Source organism: Peromyscus californicus, unplaced genomic scaffold (genome assembly GCF_007827085.1).
Source record: "Peromyscus californicus insignis strain IS unplaced genomic scaffold, ASM782708v3 Scaffold_8__1_contigs__length_139910024, whole genome shotgun sequence".
Lineage (NCBI taxonomy): Eukaryota > Metazoa > Chordata > Mammalia > Rodentia > Cricetidae > Peromyscus > Peromyscus californicus.
Window position 1 is genome coordinate 88,380,673 of NW_026294606.1, and position 27,390 is coordinate 88,408,062.

The 27,390-nt window shown below is 55.5% G+C and overlaps 1 protein-coding gene across 1 annotated transcript; it reads right to left on the minus strand.

The window, feature by feature from the left end:
- Positions 1-3,268: 3,268 nt before the first annotated feature.
- Znf469 (zinc finger protein 469) lies at positions 3,269-17,415 on the minus strand. Its single transcript, XM_052728943.1, is given in 3 exon segments — positions 3,269-5,133; positions 5,135-16,031; positions 17,350-17,415. Coding segments are annotated over 2 exon segments (11,421 nt in total). The 5' UTR covers positions 15,905-16,031; positions 17,350-17,415; the 3' UTR covers positions 3,269-4,482.
- Between the last annotated feature and the right edge of the window lie 9,975 nt (positions 17,416-27,390).

The following is a 27,390-nucleotide window of genomic DNA, read 5'->3' on the forward strand; positions in this document are numbered from 1 at the left end:
CATCAGTGGCCTCTGTTTTATGTCCCGTTCTACACCATGGGAGGAGCCCCATCCAGGCCTGCTGGGGACTGTGGAAGCTACTGTGATATCACTCCGAGGCCTCCAATAGGAGCAGTGTGAACCACCCCAGCCATCAGTGAGCGCTTGTCATGGCGGCAAGCCCAGAGCCTCACAAACACCATTTCCTCCCATCCCACAGCCTCGCATGAGATCTTACAGAGCCCATTTAAGCCCCAGGTTTGGTCGTGAAATCCAGATGTTCTGTGCCAGCCAGCCTTCCATCTGGAGTTGGGGCTGAGGAGAGAGCTGCTGAGTGCCAGGGTAGAAGGATGTGTGTTGAGCATGATAGCCATTTAGGGTTGGAGCAAAGAGCCAAATCCTGCTGTTCTCATCACTGTGTCAAAGCCATATGCTCCCCTGGGGCCTCAGAAACAGCACTGGGGGCTTGGGCCATAGAGACTGGGGGCTGTTCACTCATTTCCAGCCAAACCGTGGGCCTAGGTGGATTACTCCTGCCTCTCCTCCCTGCCTTCACAGGGCTGGAGACCAGGGGCCTTGAGTTTCTACCCTCAAGGCCATGCCAGCAGCCAGGAAGGCAGACAGTGTTCTGTGTGAAAGTGGTCTGTGACCTTGGGTTCCCTTGCACACTGGGAGGACAACAGTACAGGTCTCACTGTGTCTGCCTGACTATGATGCCCCACCCCCAGGGTATTGGGGACTGTGGCTTGGGGAAGGTCCTGTTTCACTCACCTCAGCTTCTGGAAGTTGGAAGAATCTGTGGGCTGAAACTGGGTCTGCCTGGCCCAAACGGACAAATGTGGACTTCTGTGGCTCCTGGAATCTATAAGCCCTAATGCCTCATGGGAACACCACAAAGAACCCAGCCATGGGCACCTAGCATTATACTGTACTCTCTCATACCTGGGCAGCTCCTGTTCCCCTAAAGGTGCCTTTCTGGATCCTGTCCTTCTTTCCTTCCTTCCTTCCTTCCTTCCTCCCTCCCTCCCTCCCTCCCTCCCTCCCTTTCTCTCCCCCCTCCCTCCCTCCCTTCCTTCCTTCCTGTTGTGTGTGATAGCGCATGTATGTGCGGAGGTCAGAAAATATCAGTCGGCTCTCTCCTTTCTGTGGCTTCTGGGGATTGAACACAGGTCACCAGGCTTGCACAGTAAGTGCCTTCACCCACAGAGCCACCTTGCCAGCCCAGTACTGTCCTTTCAATTCTCCCCACACTGGGCACACTTTCCTAGGCCCAGGAGCACAGATTCCGAAAGGCACTACAAGCAAAGGCAGTATCCAAAGCAGCCTGTTGGGGAGCAGAGGAAGCCCTGCGTGTGTAAGGTCCTGAGGGAATGTGTGCTGTTGACAATGGGCACAGCCATCCAAGGACGCTAGCCTCAGAATCTGAGGGAAATGGCAAAGCCTTCTCTTCTGGTCCCCGTGTGGACGTTGACAGTGTGTGCAGAGAATGGCCACCATAGCTTTCTCCCCCTGAAGGCCACTTCCCTACAGAGACTGCTCCTGTGAGACTATCCAAACCTGCCTCCTCCATCCAGCTGTACTCCATAAACCCTGCCCTCTTGTTCAGCTGTCAGCAGCAACCCCGCCTCTCTGTTCAACTCTATAGAATAAGACACACTGTGCTTCCAGGGTGCTGAGGTTTCTCCATCAGAGAACCTAGGCCACCCGAAACCAGTTCTTTCTGTGTGTCTTTCTGGATCTGCCTTTTCTTCATTTCCTGACTTCCCCAGTCAGGTTCATCCCTGGAGGCATGATGGACATGGTAGCAGACATTTCCATGAACCTCCAGCCTCAGTTCCCCAGAGACAATGGGCTCAACCCATAGAAATGCCAAGTGTGTCTACGCTACCAGTGACTCTCTTGACCGTCTTGTTGTCCAGCCCCCAGCTGAAACTCACAGTTTCTGCCTGTCACCTGTCCTCCATCTGATCCTGGGCATGGTCATCTCTCCTCCCCTCCTCCCTAGGCAGGCTGAGATAGACTCGGGGACTTATAATGGATGCCGTGGAAATCTATAGCCTGTGTACTCCTCCCATTGAGGCAGATCCTGAGGGTAAATGACAGCCAGAAGAGGCCTCAGAGCCTCAGGGGTGCAGTGGCCCTGCTTAAGGACAAGGGAAATGTTTGTGTGATAGTGACCCTGATGATTCCCAGGGTTGGTTCTCTCTGCAGTCCCCCTTCTGAGTAACTCACTGTTTCTTGGCTCTCATTTCAATGTAGTCTTCAGGGAAGCCTACCCAGGGCTTCCCTAGAGCCAGGCCCCTGACTGCCAGATGCATTCCAAATCACAGGTATCAGTATTTGCCGGGCAGGCAGTGGGCACCTGGATGTGTCCTGGAGGCTGAGCAGGTGTGCTTTCAGAGAGTGCCTGCACGCGTGTGAACACTCATGTGTGGGCCATGTGTGCAGTGTGTGCCTGCTGGTGCAGACAGGGTACCTGCCTACCAGATGCATCTGTGTTTGGAAATCCCTATCTCTGTCCAAAGCGCTTTGAAGCCCTGTAGGTTCCCGAGGGCTGCCTTTGTGCTCAGGTGGCAAGTCAGGCTCCCTGGTTGGATGGATGCTGCCACCTGGTGGTCAGACTGGGGTTATGCCCTATGTGTGTCTAGGGGTCACAGGATGGCATGCATGGACAGGGTTAGGCCTGCTCATGTCAAGCCTATGTCTCCAGGAATCTGCCCTCAAAGTCAGGTCCTAAGGGTGTGTGAGAGGGCAGAGTTCCACCAGTCTGTGACATCTGACCAGTAACTCAACCTCGTCCTAGGTGAGGGGGCAGCTGCTAACTAGGGTGCCACCTGAACCCTGTTGAGATGAAGGATAGGGCAGAACAGTGAATCTTGTTGGTTCCCTGGGTCTCCATCCTGGAGCCCTCCAGACCTTTTCTAAGACTCAGACCGTGCAAGCCACTCCGCTGAGCATCACTGGCCCAAACACTACTAGCGAGGGCCCTGTATGGTCAAATTCCTTCCCTGCCCCTCCCTGGTCCTGTTTATGCCACCTTGTCCACTTCTCTGTTTTCCTAAATCCATCTTAGAGGATTCCTATCCCCCCTCAGTTCCTCTTGGGTCCTGCTTTATGTGTCCCCACAACTTTGGTTTGGCCCACAGTGTACAGTGGCCCTGGGAAATGACCACCAAAGCAAATGCTTTCCGAGCCACATATGGGCTCCAGGGGGAAGCAGGAGCAAGGACAGATACCACAGAGACAAGAGGTTTCTGCGAAAATAGTGGGAATATATTTGAAAAGACGAATTAGCTGTGACTTTAACAGTACGACCTCAGGGGCCCCCTGCCCACATCTTTATCCATTGGAAAGAGGCATTCTGAAAGACCCCAGCACCTTCTATGGAGGCAGTTTGGGCCTGGTTTGGTCTTGTTTAAAATGTCAAAATAAAACCTTTTGACACTCACATTGCACCCAAGCTAAAAACTACACAACAAAACAAGCCAGGAATCTCTGAGACTCCCTAGGAGAAAGGGGAAGCATCTCCTCCTGCCCATTTTGATACACAACGCTATATTGGCAGGTGTGTAGTTGGCAGGCTCATGCCAGTGCACAAACCACACCCACAGCCCAGCCTTGAGGGTCCCTTCACTGCTGGGACCCTGGGACTGGAGCTCAACTAGGGAGACCTGTGAGGCTCAAGACCTGGGCTGTAGGTCTCCCCACCCTAATTATCCCGTGGTTCAAATAAGACTAGGGAGCCTGTATTCACATTACAGCATGGGAATAGCACCAGAACCTTTGGATCAGGCTTTCTGGGACCTAGAGACAGAGCCCCAGAGGGGAGGAAGGCACTCGGAAGGGGCCATAGGGCTGAGGGATCCACTGGGCACTGGCCAAGGTGCTGCTTTCTCTGCATTCCCTATAGGAACCCAGTCCCTGGGGGCAAGGTGCTGGAAACATCCGCAGTGCATCTGGAGACCAGCATGACTTTGTGGTTGGGAGGATGGTCCTGTCACCCTCTCAAGGACCAGGTGGCTCAGAAATGGCCCAAGTAGAGAACATGGTCCTCTCCCATGTGACTTCTAAGGTCACTTTGGAATCTTAGCAACAGCAGCAAGACGAGGCAGCTGCCACTGTTTGGCTGGCTGACGGCCTCAATGTGCTTTCCTGCTAGGAGATGGGGGACCTTGTGCAAACCTTCAAATAACGAGTTTGACAGCCCGAGGCACCTGGCCAACAGGACATGGTGGCAGTGACGGGTTGTGAGCCACTTTCTTCAAGTACTTGGTACCAAGAAAGCAGGTGCGTGATCTCAGGGGGGTTGAGGCTGGTCCTTCCCTCAACCCTCGCCTTCCAGCACAAAGCCCTGTTCCCAGCACTCAGCTCTCTAATCTGGTGGAGAATCTGGGGAAGTCAGGGCCAGAGAAACAGATGAGTGGTCTCAAATTGAGCTGCCTCTAACTCCGAAGGCCAGACAGGAGCCCATCAGCTGGACTCCCAGGCATCCTCTCTTGTGGGTTACTGGGAATTGTCTTTCTTTAGAGGGATTTTGAAGCTGGTCAGTTTCTGCCCAAACAGCTGGCTGAGGAGGTCGCTCTGGGCCTCTGCAGTCCGGTGGTCTCGGGGCTCCATGTGTTCAGCACTATAGACAGCCCTGACCCTTTTGTAGGGCCTGGACAGGGGTCTTGCCTGGGGGAATGGGTCCTTTTCAGAAGTGTGGCCCAGGTCCCCTCTCTTCTGTGATGACGGCTGTGGCCTTGTCCTGCCGCTCTGGCTACTAGGTCTGGACTTGTCAGGGGGGACTCGGCTGGGAGTTGCTTGCTTTCTAGGAGCCCTGGGTGACTTGTCAAGGGCTGAGAGGGCTCTCTCCATGCTTCCCAGGCTTCCATGCCTAGCCAGTCCCAGGGCCTGGCCCTTTTTCTTTTTCTCATTGCTTTCTCTTTTCTCCCTGGGACTTGAATGCACTTGGACCCCCTGATGATCAGCTTCTCTGGGCCCCCTGGCACTGCCCTTGGTGTGGGTTTGAGGTGGGGGCTGGTCAGGGGTGGAGCTCCCCCAGCTAGGACAGCTGGGCTCAGTGGGGGTCGAGGCCATCTCACTTTGGAGCTGCCCACTGGTTGGCTGGGGCTGGCTGCCACCCCCTGTCTGAGTACCAGACTGTAGACCCCCCAGTGTCCTGAGAGTTGGGTCTCAGTTTAGCTTTAGAAGTGCTGGGTTTTACCCGATCCTCAGGACTCTGGACCAGCTCTCCAGATGCTGGGGTCCCCATCCCTATAGGTTTTCTTGGTGGTTCTGATAGCTTCAGCGCTTTGCTGGGGGGTGCTGCTGATCTGTGCTTGGAAGAACTCAAGCAGGTTCCTGGTTTGGTGGCATTTCCCTTCTGGGAGGGAACCTCTATTCTCCCCTCAGGTACTATGTGGTGTGTGATCATTAGCCTCTCCTTCTGGAGCTTGGAGGGGTCTCCTGGGGAACAGTCAGGGGCACACTTGCCTCGGGTGCCCCGGCTCTTGTGTTTCCCTGAGAACAGGTAAAGGGCTCTCTTTTCTCTTGGGGGAGTTTGCCACTTACGTGGCTCAAGGCTGCCTAAGGAAGCCTCATTTCCTGGTTTCTCCAGGGCTCTGTCCAGCTTGCGGCCACCTGTACCTTCAGCCGAGGCAGCCGAGAAAGGAGACAGAGACGGAGGTGGAAGGTCCTGGCCATTCAATGGTGGGTTGTTCCCCTTGAGTGAGTGGTCTGCCTGGTCCACAGGCCTCTCTTGAGAACTGGGCTGGTCCAGGGTGGGGCTAGGAGCTGTCTCTGAACAGATCAGGGGTAGTGCAGGGAGGCAGCTGTCACTTGGAGTAGGGCTGCTTGTGGATGGGACTCTGTCAGTGCTGGCCTTAGAGGGACTGGAGGGTGCCACCACCCTGTGCTGCTTGCTGGGTAGCACGTCCTGGGGGACCTGGGTCTTCCTCCCAGGAACCCCTGGCCGCCTAACACTTCGGAGTGCAAAGGGCTGCTGGCCGCTCCTCAGGTGCTTGTCCATGTGTCTGTCAAACTGCTCCTTCTTGGCAAAGGTGTAGTTGCAGGAGCTGCAGACAAAGGACCTCCTGATGACATGCATGACATTGGCACAGAGCTCACAGGCATAGAGAGGCATGTGTGGTAGTTCCCTCTCCTCTTCCACCCCGTGGGTCAGGCCCAGGTGCACCCTCAGCTCCCAGTGCTCGGGGTAGACCTGTGGGCACTGGGGACACAGGTAGACGCGCTGTGGGCTGTGCACCGCCAGGTGGCGCTGCAGCTTGAAGGGCTTGGGGAACTGCTTTCCACAGTGGTGGCAGTCCCGGGAGGGGTCCTTGCAGTCCTCATGCACTGGGACCGCTTGCAGCAGGGACTCACTGTGGGACCAAGGGTCTGGGGATGGAGTTGGGGGCGTCTTGGCAGAGCCAGAGCAGATGACAGAGCTGCCGGTCAGAGCGGATGGGCTGCCTCCTTCCGTTGCCGGACTGAGGGCCGGCAAGGCACCATCTTGGTTGGGAGCGACTGAGGCGGGCACCTTGTGCTTCACTCTTCTCCCTGGGGTTTTCTTCCCTGCTTCTCCTTCCTGCTCCGATGCCTCCCTGCTGGCCTTGTCAATTGAGTGTTTGGTCCTCTGGGGTTTAGATGTTTGCTCCACAATGCTGTTCAGGAAGTGTGTGAGAGTGCTCTCCTCTTCCAAGCACCCTGGCAGGTCTCCCAGGGCTCGCCGCGCCTGTCCACTTCGGGCGAAGCGGGCTGCATGCTCCCGCAGATGCTGGTTGTACATCCAGACATCGGCCACCTCCTTCAGGCACATGCCGCAGGCCCATGGCCCCGCCTTGCCCTGCACATGCTTCTCCCACAGGTGCTCCCGAAGAAGCTCCCGGGAGCTGAACCTGCGCTCCACACACATGTAGCAAGTGGGGGGTGGTGAGGGGCTGTGTGCCAGCTTGTGTAGATCCAGCTCACCCAGGCTGTGGAAGCGCTGGAAACACACCTTGCACTTGTGAGAGGCCCTCTTGCCCTTCACTGGCCGGTCTCTACCTTTGCCTCCTCTGGCCCTGGCAGCTTCCTCCATTCTTTTGTTTGGAGGCCCCTGTGAATTTGCTGTGGCCTGGAAGTCTAAGATATCTGGGTTGGGGAGGTCAGCAAGGTCATCACAGGGTCCTAGAAAGCACAGATCTTGTAACTCTAGCTGGGTGCTGAGCACCTCAAAGTCTTTAACGTAAAGCGGGGGCAGGCTGGCATTTCCGGGAAGCCTACCATCATGTTCTCTCTCCAGGTTAGGGGGCTCCGGGCTCATGTCTCCAAGGGAAGAGGGTGTTTCACAGGCAGGGCTACACAGCTCCAGGTCTCGCCAGGCTGCTGGGACCATGTGCAGCTGGGGGATGGCCTCGGACCACTCATCCTGGTTCTCGTTGAAGCAGGAAGGCGCCTCCTCCATATAGCTGGCCTCCCTGTTGGGTTCCAGGGCCCACAGGCTGAAGCTGGGGGTCCAGGGGTCAAGGCCAGGTGCCTTACTGCTCAGGAGTCCATCTAAGAGGAAGGACTCAGGCATACTCATGGCTTCATCATCCCACAGGTCCTCTTCCTCACGGGACAGGCAGAGAGAGCCTGAGTCACTGAGATCTGTGGGCAGGCGTGTGGAGAAGAGTGAGGCATTGGCTGCCACCTCAGTGCTGGGCTCCTTTGGTGGCGAGCGCTTTGGTTTTTTGCAGCGCTTCCCGTAGACACGTAGGTTCTTCTTTTGAGTAAGGCGGCCATCCATGGGGAAGAGCTGAGAGAAGGTTATCTCATCGTCAAACAAGTTTGGAGGCTCCCTTTGACCTGGGCTGGGGGCTTCAGGAGTGGTGCCCTTGGACTCCAGAACTCCACCCTGGGTTTCTGGGTCATTGACAGGACCCCGGGGGCAGCTGCTGATGGCATTGTCCACTTCAAGACTGTGTGGGCTGTCAGGCAAGTCAGATGTCCCCTTCCCAATGCCTCCATCTGACCTACCTTCGGCTCCTCTGCTGTCTTCTGCAGTCTGGCTCTCAACAGCCTGTGATGATTCTCCACTAATAGCCAGTGCCCTGGCCTCTCCTGGTCCCCAGAACCACTGTGCCCAGGCTGCCTTCTGTTCCACTGGATGTTCCCCCTTTATCATCCCTTGACAGATTTGCCACTCTTGGGGGGCCTTCTGTGCTGGCATCTCTTCTGTACACAGCGGCCCTGTGTCCATGACTGCAGCATCCTCCAGAGCTCTGGGCCCTACTGTGGGGGATTCTCCCTCAGACGAGAAGCTCAGAGGGATGAGATGATGGCCACATGTGGCTGATGGATCTGAGAAGTCCCTGTCTGAAGTCACCTGGGCAGTATCTTCAGGACCTTGCCTCTCCCTCCTCATTCTCAGCTTTCCCCCTTTCCTGTTGGATCTTCTCTCTGAATGGCTGGGGGAATCAGCAGACTCTCTACCTTGTCTCTGGCCTCTCATTTCTGTCTGGTTGGGAAGGAGCTGGTCTGCTCGCCACCCATCCCGTCTCCTTGGCTTTGAGGCTGGAATCTTTGTACCCTTTCCTTGCTCAATCAGGCCTGGGGTGTGTGGTTGCTGGTTGAGAGGACTGTCTGCTGTCCTGGGTCCCTCAGATTTCTCACTAGTCACCTTCAACATCTCAGGACCCATGGTGTCTTCTGGTGTTGTAGAAGCCTGGAGGGAAGGTGGCCCAGAAGACTGGCCAGGGCCCAGGGGTGAGTGACTTGACCTCCCTTTCCCAACCATCTTGCAGCTTTTCTTCCTAGGGGTCTTGCATGCTTGGGTCACAGAATCTGGAGGCTGGCAAGCTGGCGGGATCATGAGGCTCAGCTGGGAGCTAGCCTCCTTTTGTGGCCGGTGCTTCCGGGCTTTGTGCCTGCTTAGGCCTGCTCTGGAGAGGAAAGAAGCTGAACAGAGTTCACAGGTCATGGGTAGCCCAGCTGAGGTCTTCTCTGTAGATGCTGGCTTCTTTTTCAAGCCTCGGGGCCTCCGTTTAGACTCTTGGGGACTGAAGGGGCCTTTCTGAGGAGAATGATGAGAGGTACCGATGCGGTGTTGAGGAGATTTGGACTTGAAGTCAGTGGCTGTGCAGCTCAGAGAGGCTGCCAGGGTCAAGTGGAGTCCTGTAGGCACTCCTCGGGCACTGGCTCTGGGTACCTTGGTCACATCACAGTGTTTTGCCCTGGGTGTTCTTGGGTTGTCCTGTTCCTCCATACTGGCTGCTGCCTCATCTTCTTGGCAGATCTGAGAGTCTGGTTCTGTAGTCCCCAGGATGGCGAGGTCTGTGGGCACAGCTATAATGCTGTGGCTTTCCCTGTGGCCAGGGCAGGGTGTGCTGCTCTGGGGCCCTAAGAAAGGGTCCTCGAAATATGTCCTTTCTGGGCTGCTGAGAGGTGGGATTCCCATGCAGTGGGGATCTGGCACCTCCGGTCTCTCATCTGAATCTAGGTCATCTTTGGTGGGAATGCTGGTCAGAGGGGCAGCTTTGATGGTTATTTTGGGGGAGCTGGGACCCCCCGGGGGAGGAGCAGTGGCATGGGCAGGAGATGTCCTCAGCTCCTCTTTTCCAGAATCTTCTAATGTTCTTACTGTGATGCCTTTGGGGCTGTCCCTGTCAAGTATTACAGGGTCTGAGAAACTGATGAGGCCGAGTGCACCCGAGGGAGGGTCTTTGGGACTGCTGGTTCCCAAGAGTGACTGGTGGGATAAAGCCTCTTCAGAGCCACAGTGGCTTGTTATCAGTGATGTAGGAGTTAGGGGCCCAATATCTTTGGTGGCTTGGCCATGACTGGCCTGTCCCAGAGGTGTCAAGACAGGATAGGCTGGCTGACGGTAGGGGCTGGGTAGGTCTCTGTAGGAGGAAGGCACTGGTGGCCCAACAGGCTTGACTTTGGCCCCAGGGTCTTCCTGGGGTAGGGGTTCAAGGTCATCGGGAGTAGGTGTGGCTGGGGAGATGGCTGAGAGGGCACAAGTGGCCAGGTCCCTGTTGGAAGGAGCTGAACTCTCCTGGCTAAACTGCAGCTGTGGGCTGGCTGCCCTCTCTGGGCTTCTCTGTGCTGGCCCCATCTGGAGAGGGAATGTAGTCAGGATGGAAACTGAGGCTGTGCCATCAGGGTGGGTGGGGCTTGTGGAGGGCAGTGCTTGCCTCCTAAATCCCCGGGCTGCTCTGTTCCCCTGACGTGCCCCTCTGTTCCTGGCCGGCCTAACTCCCAAATGGGCCCTGACCTTGGTGAGTGTGTCTGGGTTCCCCAGGCTCCTCCGGTTATTTGGCCGAAGTCTGTTAGTTTGACCTTGGCCCTTGGTCTCCTCAGATTGACCTGGTGAGCTCAGATGTCCATCTGCCTTGGACCTCAGCTGCTTTTGGATGTCTGTAGTTAGAGCTGACGTCTTTATAGCCCCTGACGAGCCCCCTTTCACACTGGCCTCCAAGGGGTCCCCAGGCTGAAGGCCCTGGGTATTGTCTTCACTCTTGGCTCTAGCATTCAGGACCTGGAGCAGAGGAAAGGAGCAGCAGGCTGGTTCCTGGAGCCTCTGTCCAATGGGGGCACTGGCCACCCAAGAAGGATCTGGCATGGAATGGGACCAAGCCTTGTCACTCTGGAGGGTGGATAGTGGAGAGGCCCCTGTAAGTACAGAGTCACCCTTAAAGCCAGGATCCTTTGCAATGGGGTTGGTTAGCATAGTTCCTATGGGACTTCCTGCTTGGTCCTCAAGGTGTCCCTTAGAGTCGTGGCTGGGACTAACACTTGGAGGGGAGGTGACACCCTCATCACCCTTAAGCATCAAGTTGGGCTCTAGGGCCAGATAGGCATTGGGGCTGTTGAATCCTTCTGGTGCAGAGGAAGTTGGGCAGGGCTCTTGGGTCTCACAGGGGTCCGGAGAATGCCCTCTTGTATGTTCACTGGGAAGCAGCAGTGGGACATTCTCCTGTGTTCCAGAAGCTTCACTATTTTTAGAAAACAAAAGCTCACGGTTTGGACTGTACTTGGCTAAACTCTCAGCACGTAGCAGGAGTGCCTGTTGCCTGTTGGAGTCGGGCAGATGGTCACTTAGGGGGACCTGAGCGCCTGTGTTGGGGATGCGGGCCTCCGGTACTGTCTGAAAACTGAGGCTGAAACCTGCAGGACTGAGAGGAGCCCCAGAACCAGGGTCTTCTTGGGTACCTGGGGGAGGTGCTGCTTTGCCTGTGTGGCAAGAGGCTATGTAGGACCACTGTTTTGGGGGGTTCCCGAGGGCCCCTTCCTGCTGTGAACTTGATCCCTCAAGACCTGTAAGGTTGGCTGCTGAGAGGATGTCTCTGTGGGGTGAGGTGGCCTGAGGTGTGGGCAGCAGGGAGGCCTGCCTTGGGCTTGGGTCCATCCTGCCTTCATGTACAGCTTCCTCAGGCCCTCCCAAGCCCCCCTGTGTACTCCCTTGCCCCTGTAGTTGGCTTTCTAATTCAGTTACCAATCTTTTGATCTCTAGTTCATCCTCGCACAGATTGCTCATAGGGGTAACACTACAGTCACTTCCCTTTTCAGGCACAGGAGGAGGGCTGGGAGGTACCGTCTGTTCAAAGGGACACTTCTTGCTGAGTGCTTTTCCCTTGGAGAGGCCAGGAAAGGGGCCAGGCAGCCCTGGAGAAACTTCCTCCAGCAGCAAGAATGAGGGGTACAGGGGGTCTGTCAGAGGTTTCTTAGGAAGAGGGTCAGCACACACCAGTGGTATGTGGGTGACCCTGTTTGCAGACAAGCTGTCGTAGAGCGGTGGGTCAAATCCATCCTCAGGCAGCCCTGCAAACAGGGATGTGGACTCCAAGGTCAGTGGTGAATGCACCTTGCCTGGGTCTGTTTCAGCTGGGTAGGGTGGATTCTTTGGTGGTGTTGACTCAAGAGTCTCCATACTATCCTGGCCAAGGTAGCAGCTGGGGGCAGGCAGTGTGTCCATAGTTAAAGGCGGCTTGGAGCACAAATCTTCAGGGAAGCAGTTAGCTAGCTCCTTGGATCTAAGGAACAATTCACAGGGGGTGTCACTGTTAGGCAGGGGTCCTCCTTTGGCAGCTGGACACCCTATAGAGTGTTCGTCACAGTGGTCAGGGTCACAACCAGAAGCAGAGTTCTTGAAGACTGGGATTCTAGATTCAGTGTAGAAAGCATCTGCCACCTTATCAGTGGGTGCCAGGCACCCTCCAGGCTGGGAAGCAGAGGAATCTTCTCTAGTATGCAAACTGGGGCACTGCATGTACCCAGAAGTGTCCAGCAGAGAGCCTGCATCTGGCGCTGGCATGCTCTTTCCTGATAGTGTTTCAGGGTGGCTTCCCAATGGCCTGGGGCTGCCAGCCTGTGGTGGCACTGAAGCGGTGGGTCTGGGGCTCCCCCCACCACAGCTAGCTAGAGAACTGGACCTCTCTTTGAGTTCTGTGGTGTCACAGTGTAACTCAGCAGCAACACTGGGCTTTTTGACCTCCTGGGGGAAGCCCAGAATGGCATGATTTTCCTCTTGGGTCTGTGGAGGATGCTTTGGGGCTTCTGTGGGGTGATCGGTCTGCTCAGGGCCTCTTTCCACAGGGACTTCTCTAGCATCCAAGCTCTGCAAGAGGCTGGGTGTTCTCTCTGGAGTCAGGGAGCCCCCATTTTCACCAGCCTCCTGCCTCACGACCTTTCTTGGGTCCTGGGCCAAGTCTTCTTTCTTTCTCTTCTTGCCTTGGCGCCACCGGTGGCGGCTGTGGCGGGAACAGTCTTGGACAGGACCCCCTGTATCCTGCTGCTGCGCATCACCCTCTTCCTCAGATTCAGAGGCACAGCCTTGCCCCTTAAGCCTGCCCTTCTGGGTGCTAGGTGGTCTTGCAGGCAACAGAGAGACATGGGAGACCTGGCCACGTGGCGTCTGCCGTCTGTGGTACCTGTTTTTCTGCTGTACTATCTTGTGGATGAGCTCCTTGCTCCAGGAGCCCCCTCGCCCCCTCCTTTTCCTGGGGTCCTTCCCAGAAGGCAGTTGCAAGTGCTTGGAGCTCCTGGTCTCTTTAGAGGTGGCTCTAGGGATGCTGTGGTCTGCAGGAGCATAGACCTTGCGAGCCTGACTTCTGCGAGCCTGACTTCGCCGGTCCTGGGGCCGGGGCCGCTCAGCACTGTGGCCCTTCTTCCTTGGCCTTAGGCAGATGGCTCTGGCAGAGTTGTTAGTGCCCTTGGTCACACCTGGCTCTTTCCGAAACAACTTGAATTGCTTCCCTCTCCTCTGCTGCCTGACCAGGGTGGTTGCATCTGCTTCTGTAGATGCCAAGCCCAGGGAGCGGGTTTTGGGCCTGTTTTGGGCTGGGCAGCCCCTGTCTCCGGTGCAGGGAGCTTGGGGTTCTGGAATGACAACTCTGGATGGGAGCTGGGGCTGGGTAGCATTCTTGGGAGTTGTTCCCACCTGTGTGTTGAGGGAATGCCCAGCACTGGGCCCCCTGGAGCCTGAAGGCTCCTCATCAGCAAAGACATCAATGAAGCTGCTGTCTATCTCAGGGTTGTCTGACTGGTACTCCATGCCATTGAGTGCCTCGGTGATAAGCCTGTCCAGCTTGGCATCATCCTCCATGTCAAGGTCCGAGGTGGGGAGTGGGAAGGGGGTGACAGCCAGGCCGGTGGGCAGGAAGCTTGTTCTCAGGGAGTCCTCTTTGCTGTCCCCCTGATCATCTCTGGGTAGCAGGAAGGGGGCAGCCTGGTTGTGTTCAAGCAAGCCTGAGTGTGCATCGGTGGGTGCCTTTGAGGTGGTGGTGGGTGTGGAGAGCCCTGGGGGCCGCAGGGCACCATCCTTGGTCTTGGCTAGCAGCAGGCTGCAGAATGGTCTGTGTTCCAGGAAGGCTGCCAGGCTGCTGTAGTTGCGATCACACTGTCTGCAGGTCAGCAGTACATCTAGCTGGTCCAGGCTGGCGCTGCTCAGGGAGAAGTGCTGGGCAGAGTATGGTGGTGGCTCTGGAGGAAATCCCTGCAACCTGCCTCTGCCCAGTGAGGGGCTCTTGTGGGGAAATGGGGTTCCCTCCAGGCTCTTGAAGGCATCCTCAGCTCCTGGTCCCTCTGTGGGGAGAGGGAAGGCTTTGGCCGACTCTGATGGGTAGCATGTGGGGATGGTATGTGTGGGCTCTGGGGAAGGGAAGGGGCTGCTGGTCTCCTGGGAATGGGTGGGGGGCAGGAAGAAGGCTGAGGACCTGAGAGGTCCAGGTTGCTGGCTATCCTCAGAGCTGGGGTTGGCTGGGCTACTGGATGGTGGCGACAGGGATGAACAGGTACTGCTGCTGGCTGTGTTGGTTGCGGGTGAGGGAAGAGGGGACTCGCTGGGAGAGGCTCCCATCACCCTGGGTGGGGGCAGGCTGAGGGCCCCTTGAGGTGACACCTGGGATTGGGTTCCCCCAAAGAACAGGGGCTGGGTCCCAGGGTCCTTTAGCCCACCATAGGCTAGCAGCCTTGGGGAACTGCTTGGCTGTCCTGGGCTGCTCCTGAGAGCTGACAGCGTCTCCCCAGGCCTGGGGATTGTATTCAAAGCACCCAGGCCTCCCTGGCTGTCCCCCTGCCACTCAGAAGACCCCCTGGGGAATGTCAGTCGGCTCAGCACCCCCATTTGGTGAGAATTTGGCCCAGGGGTCGTAAGCACTGGGGACCAGGGCAGGGGAGGACTTTGGGGAAGGCAGAGCTGCTGGCCTTCAAAGAAGGCAGTTCTGGCAGCAACTGCAGGGTTGAGGGTGGATGTGGGGTAAGAAGCTGCTGAGGAATCCCACAGCTGGGGCAGATGGGTGGGTGGTGGCCCAGGGGCAGGCAGCTCTGTGTCCAGAGGCACTGGGCTGGTACCCACCCCATTAGCTCCATACCCCTGCCCTGGAAAGTGCCTCTGAGGTGGAGGATTTGGGGGACCCCTGGGACTCCCCAGTCCATCATGAATTGGAGAGGGCCCTTCAGGAAGGCCTTTGGTCAGGCTCTTGTGCAAACTGTCATGGAAGGGGCTAGGGACCAAGTGAGCAGCACTAGGTGGGGAGAGGGCACCTCCAAGATCACTGGGAGTGTTGACTCCCCCTGACTGGCCTGGGTTGCAGGGCAAGGATGGGTAGGCAGGGTTTGTACCCAGGGCCTCCTCAGTCCATGCTACCAGGGGCTGGTGGAAGGTGTACAACACTGTCTCAGCTGCTCGTTCATGTTGGGCCATTTCTACGGGGAAGGGGTAGGGGACAGAGACCCCCTGGGGGCTGCTAGGCCTGTTGCCTTCAGGGAAGGGCTTGGGCTCTGCAGAGGGGACCCCAAAATTAGCACCTGGGAAGCTGTTTTCAGCAGCAGGAGGCCAGGGGTTGGTCCCAATGGCCTGGACGTTAGGGCCAGAAGCAGGCCTATGGGGGCTGGTGCCACTGCTCTGGGGGGCCCTCTGGGGCAAGGGCCCAGGGGTGGCACTTGGTGAGGTACAATTGGTGGAGGTAAAGCTGGAAGGGGCCTCCTGAAAGCACCTTTGGGGGCCATTCTCTTCTGGGGAGGGCAGGGCCTCAGCCCTTGGGATGCTGGGCCTGCGGCGGGCTCTGGTCTTTTGGACCCGAGGAGCCTTGGTCTCCGACACCTGGGGGCCTTCATGCTGTAGGTCCTTAGGTGGCTCATCCAGGATGCATCTGATCCTTGAAGTGCTTAGGTTGTGGAGCTGTGGGCGACTGCTCTCCATCCTGCTGGCCAGCCATGAGTAAGCTTGTACAGAGCTCTGTCCTGCTGGGGCCTGTGTTCTCAGTAGCCCGTCCTCTGGCTTCACCTCTTTGGCCAGACTCAGCTGGGCTTCAGGGGAACACTGGGCCTGGGCCTTGTTGCCTTCATCTCTCATGTCCTGGGTGGTCCTGCTGGCAGAGCTGTGGTCCTTGAGCGGGTGCTGAGAGGGGTACCCCAGGCCGCTGGCAACTTGGCAGGGCTGCAAGTCTCTGGGCAGAGTTGGGGGCCGCTCTCCTGGCATGGCCCCACCGTCCCGGGTGCTAGGAGGAGGCAGTGGTTGGAGGAGGAGCCCAGGTAATGGGCTGGGTGGCCATCCTCACCCCCTGGTGGGGCTCAGGGAAGCCTATACTCATGGCCCTGCGTGGAGCCTGCAAGGAAAGGACACAAATGAGGTCATGATGGCTGGATCTTGGGGGAAGACAGGGAGCCCATGCTGGACTTGGAAGCCTCCTACGGGGACTGTGTCTAGGTCAGAAGCAGCAGTCACTTATGTGGCTGTCACAGAAACCCGTCTTAGAAAAGAGGGTGACTGGCCGGAGAGCAGGGACCCTGACAAATGGAGCCAGGGATATTAGGAGGTATGGTGAAAAGTGGAGGGAGAAAACGGGGTCTGAATATCAGGGAAGACCACTTGCCTCTGCAGAGGAGTCCAGTAGCTAGCTACCTGCTGGGCAGGAAATGCCCCGCTAATTTAGAACATGGCCTGTCCCACATTTTCAGGGTAGATGGAGTTCCACTGTCCACCAGCAGTGGGCAGCATACCACTCACGTCGGGAAGCAACCACAGAAGACCAGAGAGCAGGGTAGACTTGGTTGGGGTTGTGGGGACAGGATGGGACAACACAGGACTTCATCTGCCACATCTAGGTTCCTCTCCAGCCTGGAGGAAGGCCTCCTTCCCTTCTCTGGTCTTCACTGTGATGGGCAACTGGGTCCTTGGGAAAGACTTGTTGACTGGTTATGCGATGGGACTGATGGTGTTAATACCAGCACCTCACTGCTGAATGTGACTCCTTAGTCCTCACAGGGGCTCAGACAGTCAGAATTGCTTCTGTCACCTCTGACTACGGGCGAGGAACCCAGGCAACTTTCCCAAGGCCTCACTGCTAGTGAAGGGAGTGGGCCCTCCAGAGGGGCACCTCCCAGTTTTTTCCAGAACTCAGCCATATTACTGGGGTCCAGAAACTCCCAGGGACTAGGTGGAAGGCGACATAAGCAGCCATAAGCTTCAGGGTCCTCCATGAAGCCCCTACCTGATGAGTGACACTACCATCTAAGAACAGGAGCCCCTGCTGAGGGCTGAGGAGGAGGTGGGGCTCCTAGTGAACCTCTTGGCTTCAGGAAGGCATCCTAGGGCATAACTGGGTCCACTGGTGGGTGGGTGGTACGGGCCAGTCTACCACAGCTGTGCCCTAGCCACTACCTACTCCAGGAGCTGTCAGAGCTGGTCTGCTAGGGCCAGGGGTCCCAGGTGATGCTGCGATCTACCCTGCTCAGAGCTATGGTTTCAAACTGCCTGTCAGGTGGCCTGGCTCAGGAGAAGGCTAGCCAGGTGGTATTCCCAATGATTGTCTGGGCAGGAGACAAGAGTGGTGTGCTGGGGTGGAGGGAGCCTCAGAGACAAGGCACCTCCTCCAGTCAGGGATATGGCTCCCCATATGCACTCTAGCTATGCTCATCACATACCTGGGGATCTGGAGCCCCTCACTGGGTTTCTGAACAACTGCCCGAGGAACAGGACCTTCTTGGCTGCAAAGAGAGGGGACAGTGTGTTAGAATGTGGGGTGCGCTGTCTCCTCCAGAGGATCCTTGCTTGTTCCTCCGTGAGAGGGGAGCCCTAAGGGAGCTTACTGCTTCTCTCCAATGTGTCTTGAAGCAGAGAGAGTAAATGACAGCCCCACTGGTGGCGAGGGTGGTGCCAGCCATTCTGCCACAGCTGCACTCTAGCTACTGGGCATCCCGGGAGCTGTCGGACCTGAGGCTCCTAGCCTGTCCAGGGCCATGGTTGCAAACCACCTGCCAGTCCCGAAGAGCAGGTCTCGAAATGAGCATTCCCACCAGCGTGCTCTGGTCCTGAGCACGCCTCCGCTTGGCGTTTTGCCCCTCGCTTGCTGTCACTGCGTGTGAGCCCCGGTGCTCACTCACTCCAGGGCACTCCACAGAAAGACCTCATTAGTTTCCCCCCACATGGGCAGCCTCTTCCTTTGGCCTCTGCACGTGGTCAAGTAGACCTGAAGGGACAGCTTGCGGGACTCCTAACTTGGAGAGATGCTGTCTGTGTAGTTTTGAAGATAGACAGGTGCTGCCATGATGGCTGATCAAGTCATGGCACTTGCCACCACGCCTGGTAACTCAGGTTTGATTCCTGTGACCCACATGGTGGAAGGAGAGAACTAACTCCTACAGAAGCTGTCCCCTGACCTTCACATGTGTACTGTGACATGTGCTCCTCCCCCCCAAAAACAAACGAAATACAGAAATGTAAAAAAAAAAAAAGTAATAGTCAAGTATCCTTTGACCTCATCCCTGCAGCCTAAACATAGCAACTTACTAAGGGACTGATCCTGGTGGCAGTGAGGGTACTGGACTCCCCTATGCAGGCCATGCCCCAGCTCTCTGACTGCACACGTGGGGAATGACATAGAGTGACCATCTGGAAAGAAAACATGGCAAAGAGCTAAGGCCTGCCATGTGAGGAACCACCTAGGTAGTGGGCCTGGCTTCAGCTGAGTCTCTAATGAGTCTGTGACCACCAAGAACGTTGGGTTTCGACCTTGAGGGACACCAACCGCACCTACATTCCTGATCCTAGAGATGGCCAGGCCCTAAGAACCTCTCTCAGACTGCTGTTGCTGAAGTGCCAACTGATGGCTGCTTGGTGGTGTGTGTTCAAGAGGGACACATGTCTCCTTACAGCTGCAGACTCTAGGAGCTTGGCTGGGGCCTTTTTCTAAGATGGGCAGCAGAGGCTGGAAGAGGTGGAGGCTGGCTAGGGGCCACACAGAACTCTATCCACTCACTCAACATCCATCAGCTATTATCCATCCATCCACCATCGATTCACCCATTCACCATCATCCATCTACCCACCATCCATCATCCATCCATCTGCCCATCTACCCACCCATCTATCCATCATCCATGCATCTACCATTTATCATCTATCATCCACCACTCATCATCCATCCATCCATCCATCCACCCATCCATCCATCATCCATCATTCATCCATCCATCATCCATGCATCTGCCATCCATCATCTATCTACCCATCATCCATCATTCATCATCCATCCATCCATCCATCCATCCATCCATCCATCATCCATGCATCTACCATCCATCATCCATCTACCCATCATCCATCCATCCATCCATCCATCCATCCATCCATCCATCCATCATCCATGCATCTACAATCCATCATCCATCTACCCATCATCCATCCATCCATCCATCCATCCATCCATCCGTCCATCACCTATCTGTTCATCCTTCATCCATTAGTCTATACCTGCACCAGATGCTGTGCCAGACAAGCATGAGGTGTGGCTGATTCACGGCTTCCAGGTTACTGTAAAGATAGACAACAAACAACTATAGATGACAGAAATAAGGGCTCACAGAGGTCTGTGACTTGCCCAAGATGACACAGTGGGAACACCGCCAAGCAGTGATATAAATGCAGGCACAGCATGGGTCCTTCCTTGTCTCTCTTACACCCAACAAAGCCTGGAGTCCTTGTCTCAGCACCTGATTCTCATCCTTTCCATCCTGGCTGGTCCCAGGTACTTGAACAGCTCTGTCTCCACTTGTTCAGCCTGTGGCAAAACTCAATCTACCCTGTCCTTGGTCTTTGTACCCATATTCTGCCACCAGCACCCTGGGGCTAGAGTACCAGACCCTGGCTCCTTGTTCATGTGCAAGGACCATAGGCAGCATGAGCAGGGTTCTCCCCTGCCTGGGCTCTTGGCAAAGTCTCTTGGTGCTGTCGTGTTGGTATGGGTTTCAGCAGGCCAGGACCCCTTTGAACTAGAGGAGAGATCCGAGCCCCAGATCCCTGGCTGGCCCCAGCATCCCTGGAGGGGTGGGGCATCCCTTTTCTCTCAGCTGCCTGGGCTGCCCAGTGGCCCGGGGAGGGGCTGCAGTAGCATTGCCTTGATGTTTCTTTCAGCGATTCCCCTTTCCTGTTTCTTCAAACGCCGCCGCTTTCCTTACAAACTGTTACCCGAGCACTCAGATAAACCTCTGCAGGTAAAATTATATCTGAGATGTGGCCCAGAGGGTGTGCTTAAGAATACGGCGCACATTATCAGCTGCATTTATCTTAATTACTCTGGGGAAAGTAGAGGCGGGCATTGGGAAGGAGCTGGGAAGCAAGGCCTGCGCTGCCTTATCGGGGTGCATATTTGAGATCCTTTAGCAGGAGGGAGATAAGGGAGTGTGTGGGGGGGACACAATAATGTTGTCCAAGATGACAAGGAGGTAGCAGTGGGGAAGGCAAGATTCCTGCCTGAAGGCAGGACCACACTGCTGCCCAAATAGCTGAGAGCCGGTACAGGGCAAGGCCAGGTACCGGCCACCCTCTCCTCATCCCTTTGTGCTACGGGGCATGATGCTGGTCCCAAGAGGGGACACTTTGTTTGCCCAGACTCCACACATCAACTGGGCACAAGCCTGCTGGAACCTTACTCAGTGATTCTGCACCCAGGCTCCTCAGCCAACAACACAGCTTCCCAGGAGCAGTCTTCAGTTCAGGCGCCAACACCTCTATGAAGCCCTCCCTGACCAGTGTGAGTGCTGCAAGAGCCCAAGGTCATGAGCTGACTCACCAAGGCCCATGCCAGTCACTTACACTTCTTAGGCACCAAGGAGCAGAAGGTTAATCCTGTGTCTAGAGGTGCCCAATGGCAAGGGGGCATGTGCTTTGGCACACAGCTCACTGCTCACTGTCAATACCAAGCTTGGCCCCTACGCCATTTCCCACTTTCCATCTTGAAGATCCTCTGCCATGTAGAGGTGAGGTTTGGCTCAGTGGTCCCGGGAACTCCAAGTGAGGAGCTCATTGTGGACTCTGCTCTAGAACACCTACAGATGGGGTCTGGAGTACATCTGTTCACCGAGGAGGCTGCACCTGCCTTCCACAGCTCCAGCACCTGCGGTGACAGCCCAGGGTGCCTTCCATGACCATACTGGCAGTCCTGCCTGGCCCTCTCAGTGGTCTTATCTGTGGTGATGAGACTAGAGCCCTTTGCTGGGCCTGGGCATGCAGTAGGAAGCCTGCAGGATGTCATACACAGTCTCAGGATTTGGTGTGAGACACTCTCTTAGATACGGTGAGTCACCCCTCTGGAACAATGTGACCTGCTGATCATCTGTGCTTGTCTGCTTCCTGAGGTTCATGCTGGCAGTGTATGGGCAAGGAAATGTGTCCCAAGGAATGAGGTTGACACCCTCCCTGGGGATTGCCTATGGTTCTCTGCTGCATCTCATTCCTGATCCTATCTACCCTTTTCCCACTAAAAGTGATGATAATTTTGTTGCCTGAGGATACGAGGGTCAGCAGGGGCTGGAGCAGGTTGAGTGGAGGCCAGGTGGGAGGGCTGGGACTGCTTAGGGCTCCACACTTGCCCCAGCTCCAGGAAGGAAGCCCCCGAGTGCTGACTGTGTGAGGGCAAGGCCTCTCCGGGCAATAGGTGCAGGGGAATTCAGGGAATACCTCTCTGCAGGGAGATTCATGGTGTCCCTGTTGCAGCCACATTCCTGGAAGCAGGTGCCCATTCCTCAAGTACAGATACGGAACTGCAGCTCAGAGAGTGTGGGCACCAGGTCATACGGCTGTCACATGGGCTGTACTCTCTCCAGCTGTAATCTCTCTCAGGCTCTGTCCACCCTTACTGTCTCTTGTTAGCTCCTGGACAAGCTGGTCTCAGTGGCTACCTGGACTGTGGCTGTATCCCAGAGACTGTCTGCAGAGTGAGACTGAGGGGCTAGATTCCCTGCTACGGGGTTGGGGAACATGAGGAAGGTCCTAATCTCCCATGCGAGGCACATCTGCACCCCTCCCCACAGCAGTATTCCATCTACCTCTGTGGTGCAGGCCCAGCTTAGGGGTCTTGGCCTCAGTGTGCTCAGTTCTAAAATGGGTGTGGTTGCCTCCCATGGCACATGGCCCTCTGGATAGAATGCTCTGAGACACACCCAGCTTCTGTCCCTCTGTCCTCTGGGGTTGGCCCTGGCTGAGGTTTGAGAGGCCAAAAGAGGGCAGTGGGTGGGCCTAGGCTTGGTGCCAACAGGAATGGTCCCTGTTCTTTGTCAAGGCTCCCACCTAGCTGTAGCCAGCAATGGCTCCAAGGCCCAGGATATCTCTGGACAGCTACCACATCCATCTTCTCGAAGATTCTGCTGTTCTTCACTACTCAGGTGAGGAACAGGCTCAGGGCAAGTGACTCTTCCTAGGCCATAGAACAGAGTGAAGGCATCTGAGGACATGAACTTCCTCGTGGCTCAGAGCAGTAGCCTTCTCAATGGTAGCTGTCCTTCTCAAGGTTGGGTGGCATCACTCAACCAGCTGGAATCTAGAGGCCTGGATTGCTCCTCTAGATTGGCTGACCAATGACTAATGTCACATGTGCCCTCTGACAACAGTAGCCTGGGGAGGGGTGACCCAGCACACCCTGGCTCTGAAGCACCTGTTCAGAGCTGACTCTTACCAGAATGTCCTCCCCATATGGCCCACAACAGTGACAGGAAGCCCCAGCCTGGGAAGGCAAAGGAAGCCTTGCAGGCTCCCATAATGGCTTCCTATTGTGGGACCTGCCCACTGTCCTCTCCCGGTGGCCTCCCTGGCTTCTGATCCTGCTGAGTCACATGGGTCTGTCCCTCATACTCATAGGTGCTCCTGCCTCCTGGCTATCAGACCCTCCTCTTCACTGTGTTCTTCCTGGTTCCCCTGGCTGCTCTGCTCTCCCGGATGGCTCACACTCATGTGAAAAGGAGCCGTGTGCTCGTTCGGCCATTCCTGCTGGGAGTTGAGGGCATAGGGACTGCTAGGACTCCAAGGTAGTCCTCATAGTTGGGGGTCCAACTGCACAACAAATGCAGGCTGCCCTCTGCTCCCAGATACACTCCTCGGCTGGGTCACTGACGCTGAACCCCTTTTGCTCCCCCAAATCCCCTCCACATCAAGTGCCTATGACCATGACCACGGCCCTGAGACTGACTGCTCCTAATGCCATAGCCTGTTGGATTGACCAAATGCACAAATGCCTACAAATCTACCCCACCACTTCAGGGTACCCCAAGACCTCGCCCCGATCCATGAGTTTGCAGAGGCCTGGGCCTACAGGTGGATAGGGTGAGCTGTCACTGTGTCATTTCTCCCGGGCCTAAGCAGGCTTCCTCTGCAAGCTCTTCCGGTCGACCACAGCCGTTCCCAAGGCTGCTGCCCAACCCAGCCTGTAATTTGCTGTCTGCGTGGCTCCTCGGCAACCTGGGGCTGGGAACCCTGGGCAGGCTAGATATCCGGGCCACCAAGGCTTGTAACGCCGCCGAGAGTGCCTGAGGGGCTGCAATGGGAGGATTAGAGAGGTGTCACTGAAGGGTGGCTCTGTGTGGCTGCAGGTGTGCCCTACCTCTTCCCATCCTTTGGGTCCCTATGTGAAAGTCACCTACTGAGCCCACCCATCTCCAGGGACCCTTACTTCCCTGGCCCTGACCTTTTCTAGGGGACTGACCTTTACGTCCCCTTTCTTGCTCACACAGAACTGTTGGCCTTGCTGCCTGTTCTTCCATGGCATTCTGAGGGCTGACATTTCTGTGTAGTATGCACAGCTGTGTCCTCCATTGCCAGGGACACTGCTTGGGACAAGGGACATGGCCAGCATCTGCTGGAGGGAAGGAGTGTGAGGGATGTCCCACCTACCGCTGGGGCTGTGGAAATGCCCAGGGTAGGCTCTCTGCATCCCTGGGCCTCCCCCTTCCCAGGCCCCACTTGGTCAGTGGGTGCTGGGGCAGCCAGGCCGCTGGGAGTTGTCAGGAAACTAGGGACAAGGCAGGCGTCCCGATTTTTCAGGAAAAGTCTGAAATCCAAGTTTTAAAGTGAAATCTCCCCATTTTAAAACCTGGCAACAAATTCACCTAAAACAAAATAACTACTGTGTGGGCTGAAGCTGTCGGCTGGATTCAGCCTGTGGTTTGCTGGCTGTGACCTTCCTTTGGGCACACAGGTCCAGCTGTCCTCACCAGAGCCGATTCATACACTCATATCCTTACTCACTCATGTATTCACACACCCATTCACTTGTTCATATACTCACTCATTTAGTTATACACTCACTCACTTGTCCATATACTCACTTATTCACTCACTCATGTATTCACACACTCACATACTCATTCACTTGTTCATATACTCATATCCTTGCTCACTCATGTATTCACACACCCATTCACTTGTTCATATACTCGCTCATTTAGTTATACACTCATTCACTCACTCACTTGTCCACATACTCACTTATTCACTCACTCATGTATTCATACACTCACATACTCACCCATTCACTCACATACTCACATACCCTTTCATTCACACACTTACATATTCACTCACTCATTCATTCACATACTCACCCATTCACTCACATACTCACCCTTTCATTCACATGCTCACATACTCACATACTCATTCATTTACATACTCACATACTCATTCATTCACATACTCACATACTCACTCATTTGCTTTCTCATTTAATCCTTCACTTATGCACTCATTAATTCACTCATTCATTTATTCACCCACACAATACACCCTGCCTCAGTAATGGGACATTGTTGTGGCTGAGATTGACTGGTCCCACTGGCCCAGTAGGGATATCCTCAGAGGTCTCCTGGGTTTAAAAGGAATGCCATATCCTAGAAAGTTCTAGTGACTTTCACAACCACTACTGGGGCAGGAAGTTCTTTACTGGAGAATCACTTTGTAGGCTGCCCATGCAGCAGAGCTCAGAGGGGCTTAGCAATGTGCCCAAGTATACAAGAAGGCTGTAGAAAGGGCCCTGTGAGGGTGAGCTCTGAGGATGTGCCAGGGACTGGGGATAGAGAGGCTGTGAAGACTTAGAAGCCTGGGTCTGGCGAAGCTGCCAGCAGACAGCCAGTCAGCAGCAAAGTCCCCTGACTGCAGCCACACAACCTGTGCATACTCTTCCTGTTTCCACCAGCTCTGTCTCTCTCTCTCTGTATCCAGGGATCATATGCACGACATGTGCACATGACACATGCACACAACACACATGAAACCTACAGCACATCGTCTCCTGCACTCTGCTACAGTCTCCTGCATGCTAAGCAGGTCTACTCATCCACACTGCGAGTTCCCCCTCCACACTGTGGGGTTTCCCCATTCCTTCCGCAGGGTCTCCATTTCCCTTCCCATGGGGTCTTCCTATCCTATAATAAGGTCACTCCTCTCCACTGGGGTCTCCTGCCCCAATATGGATGGGTCTCCAGCCTGCATCCCCGCCATGGGTCCTGCCAAAGTCACAGATTGTACAGCTGAGCCCTGGTCTCATAAGCCCACTCTGGCTCTGTCACCACCCTACTTTTTCAGGTAAAGAAACTGAGGCACAATGAGGCCAGGAATCTCCTCACCCAGCACACTGACCTGAGTCTGGGTTCCCAGCTCCAGGCCACATCTCTGTGGTCATGGGCCATGTGACCCTCTCATTGCAGAAGGGCCTAGCAGGGATGCCCTCACTGGGCTCAGCCCCCATTCCCAGCAGCCGGTTACAGAGGGGCCCATTTGAGGGAAATGGGGTGCTGCTGAATAAGGCTAACATTCATCTCACAGGCAGCTCCGTGGCCTGCAGGCTTGTGTTGGCTGGGACCAGCACAGCTCTTTCTCCCTCCTCCCTTCTCCCTCCTCCCTTTTTTCCTCCTCCCTTCTCCCTCCTCCCTTTTTTCCTCCTCCCTTCTCTTTCCTCCCCTCTTCCTCTCTCCTGTTCTGCCCCCTTTCTTCTCTGTGGTATTTTCCTCCTCCAGTTCCCACCTTTCCAGGAGAGTGTTTGCTGGGCTAGGGTGCACAGAGGCCTGGGAGTTGGGTCAAGAGGGTGAGGCCCGGCTTGAGCCCCACATGGAAGGACCCAGGTAAGAGGACAGGGCAGTCTTAGAAGCCCACGAGAACAGGAGTAAGCAGGAAGGAGACAGTGGGTTCTGGAAGGAGTGAGTTTATTGTTTAGTTCTATGCACACACCAGTGCTTTATAAGGAACTGCAGGACGGATTTCTAGTCATCTGGCCATTTTGAGACTTGTCTCCACAGTGGCCCACTGTGGCAGCTTTCCCCCATATTCCTTAATCCTGCCACCCCAACTCCATTTCTTCAAAACATGCACTCTCTCTGCCCAAAAGGCACCACAGCAAGTTTAGTGATCACAAAGTGCTCACAACACAAACCGGAAGAATAAGCCTTAGGGGAGGAGCTTCCTGATGACCAGGGCAGAAAGGGAGTAAGTCACAGTGAGCTTGTCTCTCCCATTTTCTGTCCAAAAGGAAGTGAGTATAGGAGGGTGGCAGAGTGTCCTCTGGGAACTCTTCTAACCAATCTTCTCCTCACAGCATGTGGTAAACACCAAATGCAGATGCTCAGTGGATTCTCACATCACAGGTTCAGTAACAAACAGCCTGAGCCCCTTCGCGATTTCCGTGGTGCTGCCACATCTGACTAGATGCCTGTGCCCAGCTGCCCACGAGCCAAGGCATGACAAGTCCCTTATCACTCAGCTCAGACCCCTCCACAAACCAAGTGGGGTAACTGTAGGGCTGTGGGCATGGGCCTCCCTACAGGAGTTCTCGCCAGCCTAGACCTCTGGGGACATCATACCCCAAGGCACGGGAGTCTAATGTAGGCAGTGGGGTAGCCACCTCGGGTAAAGGTGATAGGAGGGATCCCAGGGTGGTCTGTGCACCTACAGCCTGCAGGGCTTGCTGCTTTGGAGATCCAGAGCCTGTCATGCTAGAGGGGAAACCCCACTGGCCAAAATGGTAGCCCTGGTGGCACACGTTCACAGACCCAGTCTCCCCGGACGGTCTGGGATGAGATTTGTGACACAGATAAGGGACCCAATTGCAGTTGACAGTCCATGACATGTGGCCTGATTCCTGGACTCGATCAGCCAGGGCACTGAGTATAGGATAACCTAGAGATTAATAGCACAAGTGCCATTAATCCTTCTTGGTAGGTGTTGGTTAAAGAGCAGGCTCTGCACTTCCTTGCTGTGTGACCACAGATAACTGACTCAGCCTCTCTGAGCTTCATGTGCCACCTGCAAACAGGTCTGAAAACAGGTCCTGCCTCTTAGAGTTTGTGGGAACACGTTGTCCAGCAGGTGACAGTTCTCAGTAATACCGACGGTGGCTTCACCATTGTATATTTATCTGTCCCAGTCTGCACTAGAGTGGCAGAGATGGGCCATTTAAAAAGTGGATGTGGCTACCTAAAAAGTGATTTGTGGGCCAGGGTGTAGCTAGAGAGTAGAGTGTTTGCCTTGCATGAGTGAGGACCTGGGTTCCATGCCCAGCAATAGAGGGAAATAAAGGGTTAATTGAAAAACAGTCGAGGGCTGGGGCTATAGCTCAGTTGGTAGAGTGCTTGCCTTGGGTGCATGAAGCCCTGAGTTTGATTCTCAAAACCACATTAAAACAAAAAACAAAAAAAGCAAGCTCC